The following is a 19,431-nucleotide window of genomic DNA, read 5'->3' as shown; positions in this document are numbered from 1 at the left end:
TTCAGTTTAATTGGTTTTTTTCCAATGAAGTATGTCACCTGTTCTACTTTTTCATTCCTTTAATATTGTTTGATTCTCTCTTGATATCTCATGAAGTTATTAGCTTCTTTTTGCCCAGTTTTAATTTAAAGGAATTATTTTATTCAGTGAGCTTTTGTACCGTCTTTTCCATTTGGCCCATTCTACTTTTTAAGGAGTTGTTTTCTTCAGTGAATTTTTGCACATCTTTTTCCATCTTTTAATGCTTCCTTTATTAAACTATTGACTTTTTTTCTCATGATTTTCTTACATCATTCTCATTTCTTTTCCCAATTTTTCTTCTGTTTCTCTTACTTAATTTAAAAATCCTTTTTGAGGTTTACCTGTTGTTCTTTTTGGGTCTGAGACCAATTCACATTTTTCTTTAAAGGCTTTGCATATGTTATGACTTTTAATTTTATGTTAAAGTTGGACTCTGCTCCTGGAGTGAACGGGACACTATAACACACTTCTTGCTCCAGCAGCAGTGCCCTCTCCACTGGCTTGCTGTGCTGGGAATGTGGTGCCAGTTGTTTGGTTTGCTGCAGCAAACCTTGGCACAGGGACTTGCTACTAGCCCACTGAGCAGAAGCCACAAGGCCTCGCTGCTGGCCTGTTTTGCTGGCGGTGTGTTCCTTAGCTGCTATTTTGCTGTGTGTGGGTGTGTGGGAGGGAAGGGCCTCACTACTGACCTGCTGTGCTGTGCTGGAGATGCACTAAATAGTGCCCAGCCACTATCCTGTGGAGGCTACCATCTGGCCCCTTGTGCTGGGGGCATGAGCTCTTGCCATTTGTCTGTGCTAGAGTATGGAGCTTGCTGCTGGCCTGCTGGCAAGGTGCCTGCTGCTGGCTTGCCTGGGTATTGCCTACACTGGACCATGCTCTGTTTTTACTGAAATGAGATGGACTTTTCCTGCTAATCTTCCAGGTTGTCTGGGGCTGGAAAATTATTTCACCCCATTCTTTTAGTTTTGCCATTCCATAATTTGTTTTTAGGTGTTATTTTGTAGTTGTTTAGAAGTGAATTTGAGAGAGTTCAGGTGAGTTTCTGCTTCACTCTTTGGCTCCACCCTTGTGTACATAGTTTAGTGAATCTATATGTTTTCCAGAATGCTTTGACTATTTATTCACAGTTCTATCAATAGTGCCTGTTTTCCAATAGCCCTTCCAGCATTTGTCATTTTTCTTTTCTTTCATCTTTGTTAATTTTGTGGTTATAAGTTGGAACCTCAGAGTTTTAATTTTTCTAAATATTAGTGATTTGGAACACTTTTCATGTTGTGAATAACTTGTGTTTTTTTTTTTTTTCCCCTTAAGAATTTCTCTAATGCATCAAGGGCTTGGTATGAAAAGAAAGGCAAAATCAGTCTTTATGGAGCTTTCAGTTTAATATGGGGAAAACATGTAAACAAGTACGTTCTCCAGAACAAACTACAGATATATATGTTATCTATATGTATATAGATACTAGATAGATAGATGCCTATCTCTATATCTGTTTCTCTATATCATTTTATTTTTATGCAATCAAAATTGACCGTTTTAGTTTTTGTGATAGTTTCTGTCTCTTGTATATTGAAGAAGTCTTTCTCTATCCAAAGACCTGAATGGTAATTTTTTCCTCGCTCATCCAATTTCTTTATGATGAGACCTTCAGAATATAAGTCATGTAGTTGTTTGGAGCTTACCTTGATATACAGTTTCTGGTAGACTTCTTTTAAATTTTCCAAACAGTTTGTGTTGAATTTTCCTAATAGATGTTTTTGGTTTTGTACAAACACTGAACTACTAAATTCATTTGTTTCTCTGTGTTGTGTACCCAGTCTGTTCCATTGACTTAAGTACCTCTTTTTTTTTTTTAACCAATGCCAAATCATTTTAATGATTATTCATTGGTAGTATAGTTTGGAATCTGGTACTATTTCTACTTCCCTTCTCCCATTCTTTCTCAATTTTTTTATATTTTTTCTCTTGAAATTCTTGATCTTTTGTTCCTCCATTTGGATTTTACTATTTTTAAAACTCTTTTTAAAATTTCCTATTTATTCCTCAGAATTTATTTGTTGTGAATTTTCCTTTTTATTTTGGATACTGGTAATTTGATTCTCTTTTTGATTTTTAAACATCAAATTAGCTAATGGGTTTATCTCATTTTTAAACTAGTTCTTATTTTTATTCACTAATTCAATGATTTTTCTCTTTTCTTTGTGTTAATTTTATCTCTCTTTTTTTTTTTTTGCCTTTTTTTGGAGGGCAGTTGGGATTAAGTGACTTGCCCAAGGTCACAAGGCTAGTTTTTTTTTGTGTGTGTGTGTTAAATATCTGAGGCCGGATTTGAACTTAGGTGCTCCTAACTCCAGGGCCGGTGCTCTATTAATCTTACTTATCTTCTTAAAAAATTTCCATATTGACATTAATTGAAGTATTACAGTTTGTTTTCTAAATTTTTTTAGTTGTATGCCCATTCATGAATCTCTTCTTCCCTTTGACTATTGAAAGTGTTTAGAGATAAAAAACTTCCCCCATATACTTTGTTTACATGCCACAAATATCGACATGTTGTTTCATTGTTATTATCTGTCATGAAATTATCTATTCATTATATGATTTATTCTTTGAACCACAGATTCTTTAGGATTAAATTTGTCATCCAATTAATTTATTATTATTTTTTTGCTAGGGCTTTTGTTCACTACAGTTTTTACTGCATTCCTTTTCCTGCTTTTGTGCTTTTATTTCTGAGGTTTTTATGCTCAAATACATGGTCAGTTTTTGTAAAGATACCATGTGTGGTGAGAAATAAGTAAGCTCTTTTATATTCCCTTTAAGTAATCACTAGAGTTCTATTATATCTATTTCCTCAAAAATTTTATTCAACTCTTTAACTTTTTGTTTATTTTTGAGTTAGATATGTTTAATTAGGAAACTGACTCACTTAGTTTACTCACTGTTATGGTTTTACTGTATATTTTTCCCTGTAATTCATTTAGCTTTTCCTTTAGATATTTAGATGTTATCCCATTTGGTACAGATATTAACTATTTATCTATTTATTTATTTAAAGGACACAAAGGTTTTAAGGGAAAACTAACTATATCTACTGACATAGGGACCATAACATTTCAATGAGAGCAGTGTCTATACTTCTTCTGAATAGAAATCTGACTTAAATTTCCCCACCTTGAGAAACTAATGGTTTTCTGATGCTTACTTTTTGGAGGATGACTGAATTCTACCAACAGTGCATTCTGGGTTTCTCCTCAGTCAAAGCAAGAAACCTCTAGAGTGTAGTTACTGAGAGTGATCTTAACAGCAGCTTTTGATGCGATTAAACAGGTCCTCCTGGGCTACAACTGTAGGATTTCCACCCATTTATCCCAGGGCCAAATTGAACAAATTAAATTTTCCTTCATCTGTCAGGTATTCAGATACATTAGCACACTTATCCTGTGACCTCTGAGTATTCTCTTCTGTGGGCCAAACATGCTCAGTTCCTTCAACTCACTCTCATGATATGGATTCAAGACCTTTCACTTTCACCATCCTGGTTGTGCTTCTCTGGATACCTTTCAGCTTATTAGTGCTCTTCTTAAATGGTGGTATCCAGAAAATAAAACAGTACTCCAAATGAGGTGTGGTGAAGACATAAAACAGTAGGATTATCATCCCCCTAGTCCTTGATATCATGTACCTCATAATGCAGTCCAAGATTGCATTAGCTTTTTTTGGTGAAGACCTTTCTATAAGATTAAGTCCCAGAACCTGAAAAGAGACTTGTAGATCGACATCATGCTTTTTCGATCCAAATCAACTATGATGCTCCACAAGATACCTATCTGATTTAACTTGGTTTAACTCTGTACTGTTAGGAGTGGCACTTTAGAGCAAAGTGAAGGAAATATGGGTGGGGGAAATATGTAGCTACTGGAGTTGAGTGGGATGCTCCAAATTTTCTTTTAATAACTCAGTGATGTTGCTATGCCAATTCTCAACTGCCAGGTACATCAATTAATCAATCATTAAACATTTTTAAGTGCCCCTAATGTGCTAGGCACTTTGCAAAACTCTTAGTATACAAAAAGATATATGTGTGTGTCTATGTATGTATGCATGTATGTATGTACACACACATATGATTGAGAAGTCAAACAGAACAAGACAAGCAGAATACCCCAAGTCAAATCAAGTCAGCAAGCATTTGTTAAGCATTTACTATGTGCCAGGTACTATGCTAATCATTGGGAATACAAATACAAGCCAAAAAAAAAAAAGACATTCCCTGACCTCAGGGAACTTAACTTTCTGATGGTGGAACACAGCACATAAAAGGGAACCTAAAAGTAAAAGCAGGGACAGAGGAAGGAGGATTCAGGAGCAGAGGCTAAAGCATGAAGGAGTGAGCATGGCTGACCTGGCCCTTTTTTCAAAAAAGATGTTTCAGGAGGAGCTCATTAATCAGAGGAGATAGCTACAGGGATGAAGGGATATTCCAGAATGAGGAGGTGCAGGAGTGGAAGTGTCTTTCAGGGTAAGAAGACTGCTGGAGCATGGTAAAAAGGTTAGGAGGGTCAAGAGTGGAACCCTGTTATTGACATTCAGGTTGATTTTATCCATATGGATAAATGTAATAGTGAATATGTTCCTGTTATCATATGTCACAAAATAATAGCTTGTATTTAATAGCAGAATGAATTGAAGCCTAACCTACTGCTAAAGCAAACTCTTGTGACTTGTACAAAAAAGTTTTTATGTCATGGTTTTAAACATCATTGCCCATTGGAAGTGAGGTAGGAAGTTTGTAAAACTGTCCAAATTAAGTAGTACATCTGCTGACCCTATCATCCTCAATCAGGAAGAGCAGTAGAGCGACACAACAATATCCTGAAAAAATAAGCTGGTCATGTTATCTCTGGAGATAATGACAAAAGCCCCTAACAGTTAATGACATTCCCTTCAACCTGGTGATTGGGTCCATATTAAAGTTCATCCAAGAAACATAATTTTGAAATCCCACTAGAATGAGACCCTAGAAGGGACTTTGAACCATTAACATTACTTTTAAATGTAAATTCAGTTCTGAATCCATGCATCACAAACTAAAAAAGCTTCCATTTTTTAAAAAAAGAAAATAGTTGTAGTAATAATAATAGCATTTATGTAGTGACTATTACGTGTACCAGGAACTCTGTTTTACAAATGTTATGTTGTTTGATCCACATAATAACCATGGTGGAATAATAGTTATTATCATCCTCATTTTACAGTTGAGGAAACTGAGGCAAATTGAAGTTAAAAGTTGACTTGTTCAGGGTCACAGAGCTTGGAAGGATTTGAGGTTGTATTTGAACTCAGTTATTCCTGACTACAGGTCCAGCAATAGTCACTCATAGAAAATCTCTTCATGTACGCATTGCATTTATGACATGAATGACAGCAGAACAGAAATGCAGAATGAGGAAATGAGATTTTGTACTATATGAAAACAGGTGCATAGCCTCAGAGTTATTTTTTGCCTTTAACCCATGGAATGACAGTCCTAGAAATTACTGTTTTTGTAGATGTGGAAATATGTCTTAAGGGTATGTCATTGGCCACTTTTAATTGGGAAACTTTCTTCCCGAACAAATCATGGTTTAAAAGAAATATAGAGAAGTCATATATTTAATTGATTAATTCCTCCTTGGATTGTATGGACTTATGGTTAACGATGATTAATAGGTATTCTTTAGGTATATTTAGTTGTTTAGGTTTGCCTTAACTATAAATGGTTAAAAACACTCACAAGTAAAAACTGAAGGATTGTAAAGTTTTTCAAATGAATTTTAAGTTTTAGATTTTCAAAAATTTAAGTGTAATGACAAGTAGCTCATTTCTAAGGTCTCTTCAAGTTGTAATGTAGTATCCTATAATCTTTAGTATAGTCTTCTGATGTGGATGTTTGGTTAGAAGAGAATGATTGTGATATAACTTCCAGAACTTGTTTAATGAGACTTAAAATATTATGTAAAATCCGTAATAAGTGAAATATCTTTTTGTACTGTTAAAAAATCATAGTATTAAATTTAGTTTTTTAGACTAAACTCTTTAGTGATATTATTTTATTTATTTATTTACTTTTAGTTTAAAACATTTAGTTCCACAGTCCCTTCAGTTTCATATTTTCTCTCCTACTCTCTCCTCATCTCTTTTCATCATGAGTCTTCTGGGGTTGTCTTATAACCTTGCATTGCTGAGAGGAGCCCAGTCTATCAAAGTTCGTCGTCACACATAAGTTGTGTCTGTAATTGTGGACAAATTTCTCCTGGTTCAGCTCTTCTCACTCAAAAACAGTTCATACAGTTCTCTCCAAGTTATTATGAAGTCGTTCTGCTACTCATTTCTTATAGCACAATAGTATTCCGTTACATTCATACACCACAACTTGTTTAGCCATTCCCCAATTGATGGGCATTCCCTTGATTTCCAATTGTTACCACCACAAAAAGAGCTGCTATAAATATTTTTGTACAGACAGGTCCTTTTCCCACTTCTATGATCTCTTTGGGATATAACTTTAGAAGTGGTATTCCTGGGTCAAAGGGTATGCACTTATTTATAGCCCTTTGGGCATAGTTCCAGATTGTTCTCCAGAATGGTTGAATCAGTTCACAACTCCACCAACAATACATTAGTGTTCCAGTTTTTCCACATTCTCTCCAGCATTTGTCATTTTCCTGTTGTATCATGTTAGCCAATCTGACCGGTGAGATGTGGTATCTCAGACTTGTTTTGATTTGCATTTCTCTGTTCAATAGTGATTTAGAGCATTTTTTCATAAAGATATAGATATCTTTAATTTCTTCTTCTGAAAATTGCCTGTTCATATATTTTGACCATTTATCAATTGGGAAATGACTTTTATTCTTATAGATTTGGCTCATTTCTTTGTGTATTTTAGTAATGAGGCCTTTATCAGAGACACTGGTTATAAAAATTCTTTCCCAGTTTTCCACTTCCCTCTTAATCTTGGTTACATTGGCTTTATTTGTACAGAAACTTTTCAATTTAATGTAATCAAAATTATCCATTTTGTATTTCATAATATTCTCTAACTCTTATTTGGTCATAAAATCTTCCCTTCTCCATAAATCTGACAGGTAAACTACTCCTTGCTCTACCAGACTGCTTATAGTATCAGCCTTTATAGCTAGATTATGTGCCTATTTCAACTTGATTTTGGTATAGGTGTAAGATATTGGTCTATGCCCAGTTTCTGCCATACTGTATTCCAGTTTTCCCAGCAGTTTTTGTTAAATGGTGAGTTCTTATCCCCAAAACTGGGGTATTTGGGTTTATCAAACAGTAGATTACTGTAGTCATTGAGTGCTGTGTCTCATGTACCTAATCTATCCCACTGATCCATTACTCTGTTTCTCAGCTAGTACCAAGTAGCTTTGATGACTGCTTCTTCGTAGTACAGATTAAAATCTGGTATGGCTAGGCCACCTTCCTTGGCATTTATTTTCATTAATTCCCTTGATATTCTGGACCTTTTGTTCTTCCAAATGAATTTTGTTACTATTTTTTTTTCTAGCTCTATAAAATAAGTTTTTGGTAGATTGATTGGTATGGCACCAAATATGTAATTTAATTTAGGTAAATTGTCATTTTAATTATATTAGCTCAACCTAGCCATGAACAGCTGATGTTTTTCCAGTTAGTTAGATCTGACTTTATTTGTGTAAAAAGTGTTTTGTAATTGTGTTCATATAGGTCCTGGGTTTGTTTCGCAGGTAGATTCCCAGGTATTTGCTTGCTGATATATACTTGCTGATGGTTTTAGATAGATGCTACTTATTATTTTAAGGAAGGCTCCATTTATTCCTATACTTTCTAGTGTTTTTAATAGGAATGGGTGTTGTATTTTGTTAAAAAGCCTTTTCTGCATCTATTGAGATAATCGTACGTAGGCTTTCTGCTAGTTTTTTTGTTGATATGATCAATTATACTGATGGTTTTCCTAATATTGAACCATTTTTACATTCCTGGAATAAATCCTACCTGATCAAAGTGTATTATTTTTGTGATAAGTTGCTGTGGTCTTTTTGACAATATTTTATTTAAAATCTTTGCATCGATATTCACAAGGGAAATTGATCTGTAATTTTCTTTGTGTTGTCCCTTCCTGATTTAGGTATCAGTACCATATTTGTATCATAAAAAGAATTTGGTAGGACTCTTCCTTCACTAATTTTCCCAAATACTTTGTAGAATATTGGAATTAATTGTTCTTTAAATGTTTGATAGAATTTGCTAGTAAATCCATGTGGCCCTTGAGAATTTTTCCTAGGGAGTTCATTGATGACTTGTTCAATTTCTTTTTCTAAGATGGGGTTATTTAAATAATTTACTTCTTCTTCAGTTAATCTGGACAGCTTATATTTTTGTAAATATTCATCCATTTCACTAAGATTGTCAAATCTTATGTACATCCAGTTGGGCAAAATAATTCCTAATTATGGTTTTAATTTCCTCCTTGTTGGAGGTAGATTCATCCTTTTCATTTTTGATACTCATTAATTTGGCTTTCTTATTTCTTTCTTTTTTTATCATATTGACTAAAGGTCTATCAATTTTATTGTTTTTTTTTTCATAAAACCAGCTCTTTGTTTTATTTATTATTTCAATAGTTTTCTTAATTTAAGTTTTATTAATCTCTCTTTTGGTTTTCAGTAGTTCTAATTTAGTGTTTAGTTGGGGATTTTCAATTTGTTCTTTTCTAGTTTTCTCAGTTTCATGCCCAATTTATTGATCTCCATTTTCTCTGTTTTATTCATGTATGCATTCAAGGATATAAACCTTCCCCTAAGAACTGCTTTTGCTCCATCCCTCAAGTTTTAGTATGTTGTCTCATTATTGTCATTCTCTTGAATGAAGTTACTGATTATTTCTGTAATTTATTGTTTGACCCACTCATTCTTTAGCATTAAATTATTGTTTCCAATTAGTTTTTAGTCTATCTTTCCATGGCCCTTTATTACATATAATTTTTTTTGCATCATGATCTGAGAAGGATGCATTTAATATTTCTGCCTTTCTGCACTGAATTGTGAGGGTTTTTTTGCCCTAGTACATGGTCAATTTTTGCGTATGGGCCCTGTACAGCTGAGAAGAAGGTATGTTCCTTTTTATCCTCATTCAGTTTTCTCCAGAGGTCTATCATATCTACTTTCTCTAAAATTCTGTTCACCTCCTTAACTTCTTTCTTGTTTATTTTGAGGTTAGATTTATCAAGTTTAGGGGCGGCTAGGTGGTGCAGTGAATAGAATACCTGCCTTGGAGTCAGGAGGACCTGGGTTCAAATCTTGCCTCAGACACTGAACACAAAAACTAGCCTTATGACCTTTGGCAAGTCCCTTAACCCCAGTTGCTCTCCAAAAAGCAAAAAAAAAAAAAGATTGATCAAGTTCAGAGAGGGGGAGATTGAGGTCCCCCACTAGTATAGTTTTGCTATCTCTTTCTTCCTCTGATTCCCTTAACTTCCCTGTAGGAATTTGGATGCTATACTACTCGGTGCATATGTGTTAAGTATGATATTGTTTCATTCTTGAAAGTGCCTTTTAGCAGGATATAATTTCCTTCCTTATATCTTTTAATGAGATCTATTTTTGCTTTTGCTTTATCTGAGATAAGAATTGCTACCCCTCCTTTTTTTACTTTAGCTGAAGCATAATATATTCTACTCCAGCCTTTTACCTTTACCCTCTGTGTGTCCCCTTGTTTCAGATGTGTTTCTTGTAGACAGCATATTGTAGGATTATGATTTTTAATCCATTCTGCTGTCTGCCTCCATTTTTTATGGGAGTGTTCATAGCACATAGTAGGTATTTATTAAGTGTGTTGGTTCACTGATTCTTTATATATATATATATATATATATATATTTAATTTTATGTTTATTTTTAGTTTAAAACATTCATTTCCACAAGATTTTGAGTTACATGAAGGTGGTGGCAGATTGAGAGTAAAGAAGGGGTCATATACAAGTGATATTATTAAGATAAAACCAACAGACTTGAAAATAGATTTAATATGGGGCTCTCTCCTTCTCCCTTTCCCCCTCCCTCTCTCCTGTCTTCTCCTTCTCCCTCTCCCTCTTCCTCTCCCTCTCCCCTCCTCCCCCTCCCCCTCTCCCTCTCTCTCCTCTCTCTTCTCCTCTCTCTCTCCTCTCCCCTTCCCTCTCAGCCAGGTGGCATAGTGGATGGAGCTCTAGAACTGGAGTCAGGAAAACCAGAGTTCAGATGTGGCCTCAGACACTTAGTAGCTCTGTGATCCTAGGCAAATCACTTAATCTTTGTTTCAGTTTCCTAAACTAAAAGGGATAATAATAACACCTATCTCCCATAGGGTTGTTGTGAAGATCAAATAATGTAATAATGTAAATTGTTTAGCAGAGTTTCTGTATAGCTATCTCTCTCTCGCTATATGTGTTCATTAGTAAGATGTTGGTCTATATTTCTTTTTCTTTGCATTCTGAGAATAATATTTGTATTACAAGGCATTATTTGCTTCACAGATGTTTGGTATATATAATTTGTAAATACATCTGGCTCATCTTTTAACTTTGCCTGTTCACTTATGGCTTTCTTGTTATCTTTATTGGAGATTGAATGGTTTGAGATCTCTAATCAGTAAGCATTTATTAATTGCTTACTCTTTACCAGATTCTGCTGTGGATAAAAAAAAAGCAGAAATAGTATCTGTTCTCAAGGAACTCACATTCAAGTGAGCCAAACAATTTGCAAAAAACTATGTACCTCAAGGTATATAGGGCAAATTGAAAATAATCTTGGTGGAAAGCTTTAGTAGTAGAGAGGATCAAGAAAAGCCTCCTGTAGAAGGTGGTATTTGAGCTAAGTCTGGAAGTAGGCCTCAGAAGGCATGGAGGATTTAGATGTGGGAGATGACCAGTGAAAAGGTGGGAAATGGAGTGGCTTGTGTGAGGAAAAGCAAGAAAGTAAGTGATAGTATTATAGGGTATGTTGCATATTACATATCTATAATATAGTATGTGCTATTACATATCTTAGTAATAAGGAAGTTCAAAAGAAGTTAGGTTGGGTTTAGGGATTTTTTTTTTAAACATTGAAATTTCCTTTAAATTCTCAGGTTTATTATTTTCTTTTTGCCATATAGTTTTGTATAGTAGTTTCTTTTAATTCTTTTTTGTCCTCTGTGAATTCATCTTGGCTATTTTATATTTCGATATTTTGTTTTTCCTTCCTCATTTTCTTGATTAGGTTAGTTAATGGTTTATTGATTTTTGCTAGTCATTTAAAAATGGCTCTCCTTTTTATATATCAGTTCACTGTTCAATTTTCCTGTATTATTTCTTGTATTTTGGTATTTAGGTTTTTTTTTTTTAAACCTTGTCCCTTTCTTCTGGGAGAAGTATAATCCTTAATTGGTATATTTTCTTTCTTCAAAATCAGTTATGTTTAGCTTATAAAGAGATGGGTTCTTTGAACATTATTTCTTTTTGTTTCTCTTCTTCATTGTCCTTTACCTCTCTGTATTTGTATTTCTAGTCAATTCCTCTTTTTTTTATGTTTCTTTAGTGAGTTTGCCATACTATGGATTCGAGTTTTTCTATTCTGCTGCTTATTTCTATTTTGCAGGCTATAAATTCTGCGTTCACAATTTTTATTTTTATTATAAACAATTTAGAAGTGTCATACCGTGGTTCTATTATTTCTTTGGAATCCACAGGATCCTCTGCCTCAATCAGATGTTGATTTAATTTCCATTATCTTGCAGTATTTATTTATAGATGTAAATTGGAATTGTTTTGATGACATGGAGGGCTTATTTCTTTGGTTATTAATATCTTCCCCCTTGTTTTGCTTGCTTATACTCAAGTTCTTTAACTGAGTTTTCTTCCTTCTGATTTCTCTGATAATTTTAGGTATTTTCCACCCCCCTTGTCCCTTACTGCTTATTTTCTTTCTTGTTCCCCTTTGTTTTCACTATCCCTTTGGGCTAGACCTTAAAGCTGTCTCAGTCTTCTTCCATGCTGGAAAAGTCATGTTTGACCAGCCTCAGTCTCTGTCCCAAGTGATTTCTGGAGGGACAGTAATCCTAGCTGGATGCTTTTTTTCCCCTTTTACCTCTGATGTAGTGTAATGCCTCAGTTCTCTCTGTTCCTTAGTTTTCTGTCTGAGGTCTTGTGGTAATAGTCTTGCCAGAGTGTGGTGACCTTTTGTATGTCAGTTCTCTACATTATTTTCACATTCCATTATTTCTCTGATTTTATAGCTTTTTTTTTTATTAAAGTGTTGGGATCGCTAATTTGTTTTCTAATCTTTTAATTGATCTTTTAATTGATCATCTCTGTAAAAATCCTTGTTTGAGGATTCCTTTAACAGTGTCCTGTAAATTTCAGTATGTTATTTCATTGTTACTGATTTTTTTGTTTCTGTATTTATTCTTTGTTCCACTAATTATTTAGGATATCATTATTCATCTGTGTTTTTTGTTCATATTTCTTTTATTATGACATGCAGTATGTTTTCTTTATTTTTCTATTGGTTTCATCCAATTTTCAGGAAAGAATATCAAAGTCATTATTGTGTTTTATTATTAATGTATTTTTTAAAATGCTTTATTAACTTCTAATTTACATCATTCGTTTCCGCCAGATTTTGAGTTACAAATTTTCTCCCCGTTTTCCCTCCACCCATCCCCCCAAAACAGCAGTCCCACAGGATATCCCCACTTCCAATCTGCTCTCTCCCATATTTTCTCCCATATACCCATTTTGACTTTTCCAGTGGATCTCTATGCCTCAGTGCCTGTATATCTTATTTCTTAATTACATGTAAGATGGTATTAATAATAGTATATATATATATATATATATATATATATATACACACACACACATACACACACACACACACACACACACACATATATATTTGAATATTTGATTTTAAAACTTTCAATTCCAGATTCATTCCCTTCCCCCCCTGCCACCCACCCCCACTGGGGAGACAAGCAGTTCAGTATAGGTTGTACATGTGTGGCTAATGCAAAACAATAACATAGTAGATATATTGTAAAAGACTGACTATATTTCCCTCCCTCCTATCCCATCTCCCACTTGTTCTATTCTCTACTTTCATCCTGTCCCTTTTCAAAAGTGGGTGCTTCCAACTTCCCTCCCCGCCAGCCTGCCCTCCCTTCCATCATCCCCTTCCCCCCCTATTCTCCTGTAGGGTGAAATCCCCTATTTAGTGTGTATTTCCCTCCCTCCTCAAGCCAGATTCAATAGGAATAAGGTTGACCCATTCCCTTTTGCCTTCCTATTCTTCTCCTCCATTGTAACCATTTTCCCTTGCCTCTTCTGTATGAGATAGTTTGCCCCAATCTGTCTCTCCCCATCTCCTCTCATTATATTCCTCTCACCTCTTAATTTCACCTTTTAAGTATCATCCCTTCCTGTTAAATTGGTCCCGTGCCCTCTATCTATGTATACCTGTAACCGTATATACACACATTCACATATGTATTCATATGCCCGCATACCCTCATATAAAGACATATATATTTCTAATCCCTTCAACTACTGAGAAAAGTTTTATAAATTACAATTATTGTTTTTCCATGTAGGAATGATAATAGTTCAACTTTGATAACTTCCTTATGATTTCTTTTCCCTGTTTACCCTCTCATGCTTCTCTTGCTTCTTGTATCTGAATGTCAAATTTTCTATTCAACTCTGGTTTTTTCAGCAAGAATGCTTGAAAGTCCTGTATTCCACTGAATGACCATATTTTCCCCTGAAAGATGATACTCAGTTTTGCTGGGTAGGTGACTCTTGGTTTTAATCCCAGCTCCCTTGACCTCCAGAATATCACATTCCAAGCCCTTCGATACCTCAGTGGAGAAGCTGCCAGATCCTGGGTTATCCTGATTGTGTTTCCACAATATTCAAATTGTTTCTTCCTGGCTGCTTGTAATATTCTCTCCTTCATCTGGGAATTCTGGAACCTGGCTATAATATTCCTAGGAGTTTTCTTTTTGGGATCTTTTTCAGGAGGTGATTGGTGGATTCTTTCAACCTCTATTTTGCCCTCTGGTTCTAAAACATCAGGGCAGTTTTCTTTGAGAACTTCCTGGAGGATGCTTTCTAGGTTCTTATTTTGGTCATGGCTTTCAGGTAGTCCAATAATTTTAAAATTATCTCTCCTGGATCTATTTTCCAGGTCAGTGGTTTTTCCCATGAGATATTTCACATTGCCTTCTATTCTTTCATTTGTTTGGATCTGTTTAACAGCATCTTGGTTTCTCATAAAGTCATTAGCTTCCATTTGCTCCAATCTAATTCTTTTTTTTCTTTTTTTTTTAATGCTTTATTAACTTCTGATTTACATCATTCGTTTCCACCAGATTTTGAGTTACAAATTATCTCCCCGTTTTTCCCCCACCCATCCCCCCAAAACAGCAGTCCCACAGGATATCCCCACCTCCAATCTGCTCTCTCCCATATTTTCTCCCATATACCCGTTTTGACTTTTCCAGCGGATCTCTATGCCTCAGTGCCTGTACATCCCATTTCTTAATTACATGTAAGATGGTATTAATAATAGTATACACACACACACACACACATATATTTGAATATTTGATTTTTAAACTTTCAATCTCAGATTCATTCCCTTCCCCCCCTGCCACCCACCCCCACTGGGGAGACAAGCAGTTCAGTATAGGTTGTACATGTGCGGCTAATGCAAAACAATAACATAGTAGATATATTGTAAAAGACTGACTACATTTCCCTCCCACCCATTCTATTCTCTACTTTGATCCTGTCCCTTTTCAAAAGTGGGTGCTTCCAACTTCCCTCCCCCCCAGCCTGCCCTCCCTTCCATCATCCCCCCTCTCATCCCCTTCCCCCCCATTCTCCTGGAGGGTGAGATCTCCTATTTAGTGTGTATTTCCCTCCCTCCTCAAGCCAGATTCAATAGGAATAAGGTTGACCCATTCCCTTCTGCCCTCCTATTCTTCCCCTCCATTGCAACCATTTTCCCCTGCCTCTTCTGTATGAGATAGTTTGCCCCAATCTGTCTCTCCCCATCTCCTCTCATTATACTCCTCTCACCTCTCAATTTCACCTTTTAAGTATCATCCCTTCCTGTTCAATTGGTCCCATGCCCCCTATCTATGTATACCTGTAAACATATATACACACATTCACATATGTATTCATATGCCCGCATACCCTCATATAAAGACATATATATATATATTTCTAATCCCTTCAACTACTGAGAAAAGTTTTATAAATTACAATTATTGTTTTTCCATGTAGGAATGATAATAGTTCAACTTTGATAAGTTCCTTATGATTTCTTTTCCCTGTTTACCTTCTCATGCTTCTCTTGCTTCTTGTATCTGAATGTCAAATTTTCTATTCAGCTCTGGTTTTTTCATCAAGAATGCTTGAAAGTCCTGTATTCCACTGAATGACCATATTTTCCCCTGAAACATGATACTCAGTTTTGCTGGGTAGGTGACTCTTGGTTTTAATCCCAGCTCCCTTGACCTCCGGAATATCACATTCCAAGCCCTTCGATCCCTCAGTGGAGAAGCTGCCAGATCCTGGGTTATCCTGATTGTGTTTCCACAATATTCAAATTGTTTCTTCCTGGCTGCTTGTAATATGCTCTCCTTCATCTGGGAATTCTGGAACCTGGCTATAATATTCCTAGGAGTTTTCTTTTTGGGATCTTTTTCAGGAGGTGATTGGTGGATTCTTTCAACCTCTATTTTGCCCTCTGGTTCTAAAACATCAGGGCAGTTTTCTTTGAGAACTTCCTGGAGGATGCTTTCTAGGTTCTTACTTTGGTCATGGCTTTCAGATAGTCCAATAATTTTAAAATTATCTCTCCTGGATCTTTTTTCCAGGTCAGTGGTTTTTCCCATGAGATATTTCACATTGCCTTCTATTCTTTCATTTGTTTGGATCTGTTTAACAGCATCTTGATTTCTCATAAAGTCATTAGCTTCCATTTGCTCCAGTCTAATTCTGAAGCAATGATTCTCCTCAGCTTTTGAGATTCTTTTTCCATCTGGCAAATTCGACTTTTTAAGGCATTCTTCTCCTCATTGCCTTTTTTTAGCCTCCTTTGCCATTTGAGTCAGTCTGTTTTTTAAGGTATTATTTTCTTCAGTCAGGCTGTTGACTCTCATTTCATAATTTTCTTGCATTGTTCTCATTTTTCTTCCCAATTTTTCCTCCACTTCTCTTATCTGCTTCTTAAGGTCCTCTATGGCCTGTAACCAGCTTGTATTTTCCTTTGAAGCTTTTGGTGCAGGAGTTCTGACTTCACTGATTTCCTCCTGTTCCATGCCTTGCTCCTTCTTATCCCCCAAATAGGAGTGTAATGTTGGAATCTTTTGTCTGCTTTGTTTCCTTTGCCTGCTCTTTTTGCCACTCAATTATTTGACTTGGGCTTTTTGCCACAGTAGGACTATGCCATCAGACAGGGGAGTTTTCGTCCCAAACGCTGGGGTTTTCTCAGCTGCCGGAGGTATTAGATGGGTGCCCTCTCTGAGGTCTCCACATGCTCTAGCAAGCTGGACACATACCTCCACCCTAGATTGCAATCCAGATCCAAGCAGGTTAAAGGAAGAGCGATGACCCCTCAGACTGGTGCTTGGTCCCCCTACACTCTGCAGGCCAGGAGCTGAAGCTGCCACGTGTCGCTGGCAGGCTGTGTTGGCATCTCAGTGGTTTCTCGCCCCGGGGTTAAAAGCCACGCACTCCCTCTTACTGGGTCCCAAAGTCCAGACTGCACTGGCCTCTCACCTTGTCCTTCACATCTATGTGTTGATAAATCTGGAAAGGGCCACAGCTGTTGCTAATCTGGAGTCCCTCTGGCAGCCAGCTGGTCAGGCCCACCCTGGGGCTAAAGCCTTGCGGGCGTGGTGCTGGGCTCGGCTCCCAGAGCGCTGTGCTGGCTGATTCCTGATGGCCTGCTGGGCTGTCCTCAGCAGGAGGTTAGCTTCTCTGTGTCATTTTGTGGGTTCTGCAGCTCCAAAGTTTGTTTAGAGCCCCCTTTTTACATGGATTGGGGAGGGTGGAAGCCGGAGCCACGGGAAGGTCGTGCTTCTACTCCGCCATCTTGGCTCTGCCCCCCCGCCAACCTATTAATGTATTTTTGCAAAATTTTTCTTCTAAAGAATTGGTATATGTTGCAATTTTTTCATATCTTCTAGCATAATCCTAGTTTCTTGTTTGTCTTACCTTTTTCAATTTTTGTTGTTGCCTAAGTTGCATGTTTGTTTGCATATTTATATAATCACCGCAGAAAGTTTTGTGATGGGTTTTTAAATGTTAATCCTTTGATAATTATGAAATGACTTCTCTTTTTATCAGTTATATTTTAAATGCTAAGGAAAAACCATTTGGGTCTTGGGACTATGTTCTTATTTATTACTGATGAGCACTTGGATCCAAATCCTACCTCTCTGCCCTAAGGCATATCATTTTTCATATATGTGAGCCCCACTTTTCTCAAGTTTCTTTAAAACTCCAAATCTATCACTCTTTATGGCCCAGTTTTTTTTTAATTACCATATAGTTTTGTGAAGGCAGTTTTACCTGTATTTTTTATCTTAAGTATTTATACTTACTCAGGTGTCATTTTTATTTGAAAGAGAAGGAAGGGTGATTCAACAGTGGGACAAAAGTTTTCACCTTCCCGTTTCTCTTTCCAATTCTTTTGTCTCACTGTTGTACTAGTTAATTCTCTTTATGTTAGTTAGAGAATTAATTCCCCCAAAGAAGAAAACTCATGGAATGGGAAGATGTTCATGTTAAGAATTCATGTGGCAAATTTACATGGGATTCAACTAGACCATGGACTTATTTAGGTTAACTCCCTGTGTAAATCTTCAGTTTTCTTGTAGAAAAGGAGCTTTTTAAAAATTTCCATTTAAATTATTTGTTCTTGCCTCCCCCTGCAACATGAAGGATCATTTCCTGTGTTATTTTCTTGAGAAGTTTTAGGATCAGAATTTTGCAATGGCAAAAAATGGATTTTATTGTAACTTAAAGTTTAAAAATATATTTTCAGCAATTTTAAAAGCATTTTTTTCTTCTCGTAGGCACAGGTATTTAAGCATGGAACACGGGAAAGCTGTTTACCCTATGGTAAGTATCATTTTCATAGCTGGGTGTTTTGTAATTAATGTGGTTGGGTGGGGCTTCTATTCACAATGTTGTGGAAATGAATGGTTTAAGTTAATTTTGACCATGTCCCTCCTTTTTTAAGACTGTATAGGAGTTTTGAAATTTTGTATCTTATACTACCAAGAAAACTTATTTTTTCCAATTTCTCTGGTAATTTTATAAAAACCACTAATAGCATAGTAACTTCAGTCATTGTTCATACTCAAATTGCTTTGCTTCTTTAAAAAGAAAAATTAAAGGGAACAAAAATCAGTATTTTCTTGCTTCTCTCAGCTCCCACAATTGGAAAAGAAAAGAAAAACAAAACTCTTTTCAAACATACATAGTTAAAACAAATTCCTTCATTTCACGTATCCAAAAGACATGTATTACATTCTGCACTTTGGGTCCATTATTCTCTTTCAGAAGGTGGATAATTGTCTAGTTTGTTAATGGAGCATGGAGAGCATGGAGAAACCATCTCTTTAGGTTTCATTCCTCTCCTGGTTACACTCCTCACTCTCTGGACTTCTTCATCTTCTAAGTTTAACTCTACCTTGGACTTTACACATTGGAAATACCTTCCAGTCCTTGGTTCTCTCTCCCTGATGGGCTGGTTCCTGTCAGAACCTCCTTTTAAGATTGAAGTCCAGACCAGATAGATCTTAATTCTTCTTCAGGCTGCGCTCTTGACTCTCCCAGAACTGCATTAGGTACATTCATCTCCTCCCTGACCCCCCCTTTTTATTTTTTTATGTTATATTCCTTTACTAGAATGTAAGCTCCTTGAGGGCAGGAATTATCTTTCTTTCAGTTTGTGTTTGTATTCTCAATGATTGGCACATAGTAGTGCTTAATATATGCTTGTTGGCTTGGAGCATGAAGAGTTTCCAATGACCTCATATCTTTAGATTTTATATACCTTGATGGAGTTTGGCGAAAGGAGTGTGGTATAAGGTCAATTTCCTTTGAGAAATGACTGCATTACATCTTACATTACATTATGTTCTGGACACATATTCTAGCCTTCTGTCCTTCCCCTTGGCTTTTAAATTGTAAAATCATGTTCCTAGTATTAAGTTGCTGGAAAGGTGGAGCTACACTTCACTCTCATTTGCCACACATATTCAAGGGAAACATTATGAAGTAATACTTCTTGGGTCTCAGTTTATTGTCCGATTTACTGTTTTCACTTT

The 19,431-nt window shown here is 36.0% G+C and overlaps 1 protein-coding gene across 8 annotated transcripts in view; it reads left to right on the top strand.

The window, feature by feature from the left end:
* Positions 1-19,431, top strand: part of TBCD (tubulin folding cofactor D) — a 572,945-nt gene that overhangs the window by 83,148 nt on the left and 470,366 nt on the right. For all 8 annotated transcript variants that reach the window (XM_069076616.1, XM_069076621.1, XM_069076618.1 and 5 more), the window contains one exon: positions 18,172-18,217. In XM_069076616.1, coding sequence (XP_068932717.1) covers positions 18,172-18,217 — 46 coding nt within the window. The remainder of the gene's footprint in view (positions 1-18,171; positions 18,218-19,431) is intronic.

Source organism: Petaurus breviceps, unplaced genomic scaffold (assembly GCF_028583685.1).
Source record: "Petaurus breviceps papuanus isolate PSGF00001 unplaced genomic scaffold, PetGlider_PUasm1.0 90925, whole genome shotgun sequence".
Taxonomy (NCBI): domain Eukaryota; kingdom Metazoa; phylum Chordata; class Mammalia; order Diprotodontia; family Petauridae; genus Petaurus; species Petaurus breviceps.
The sequence above is the reverse complement of the archived record's forward strand: the minus strand, read 5'-3'. Positions and strand labels throughout refer to the sequence as shown.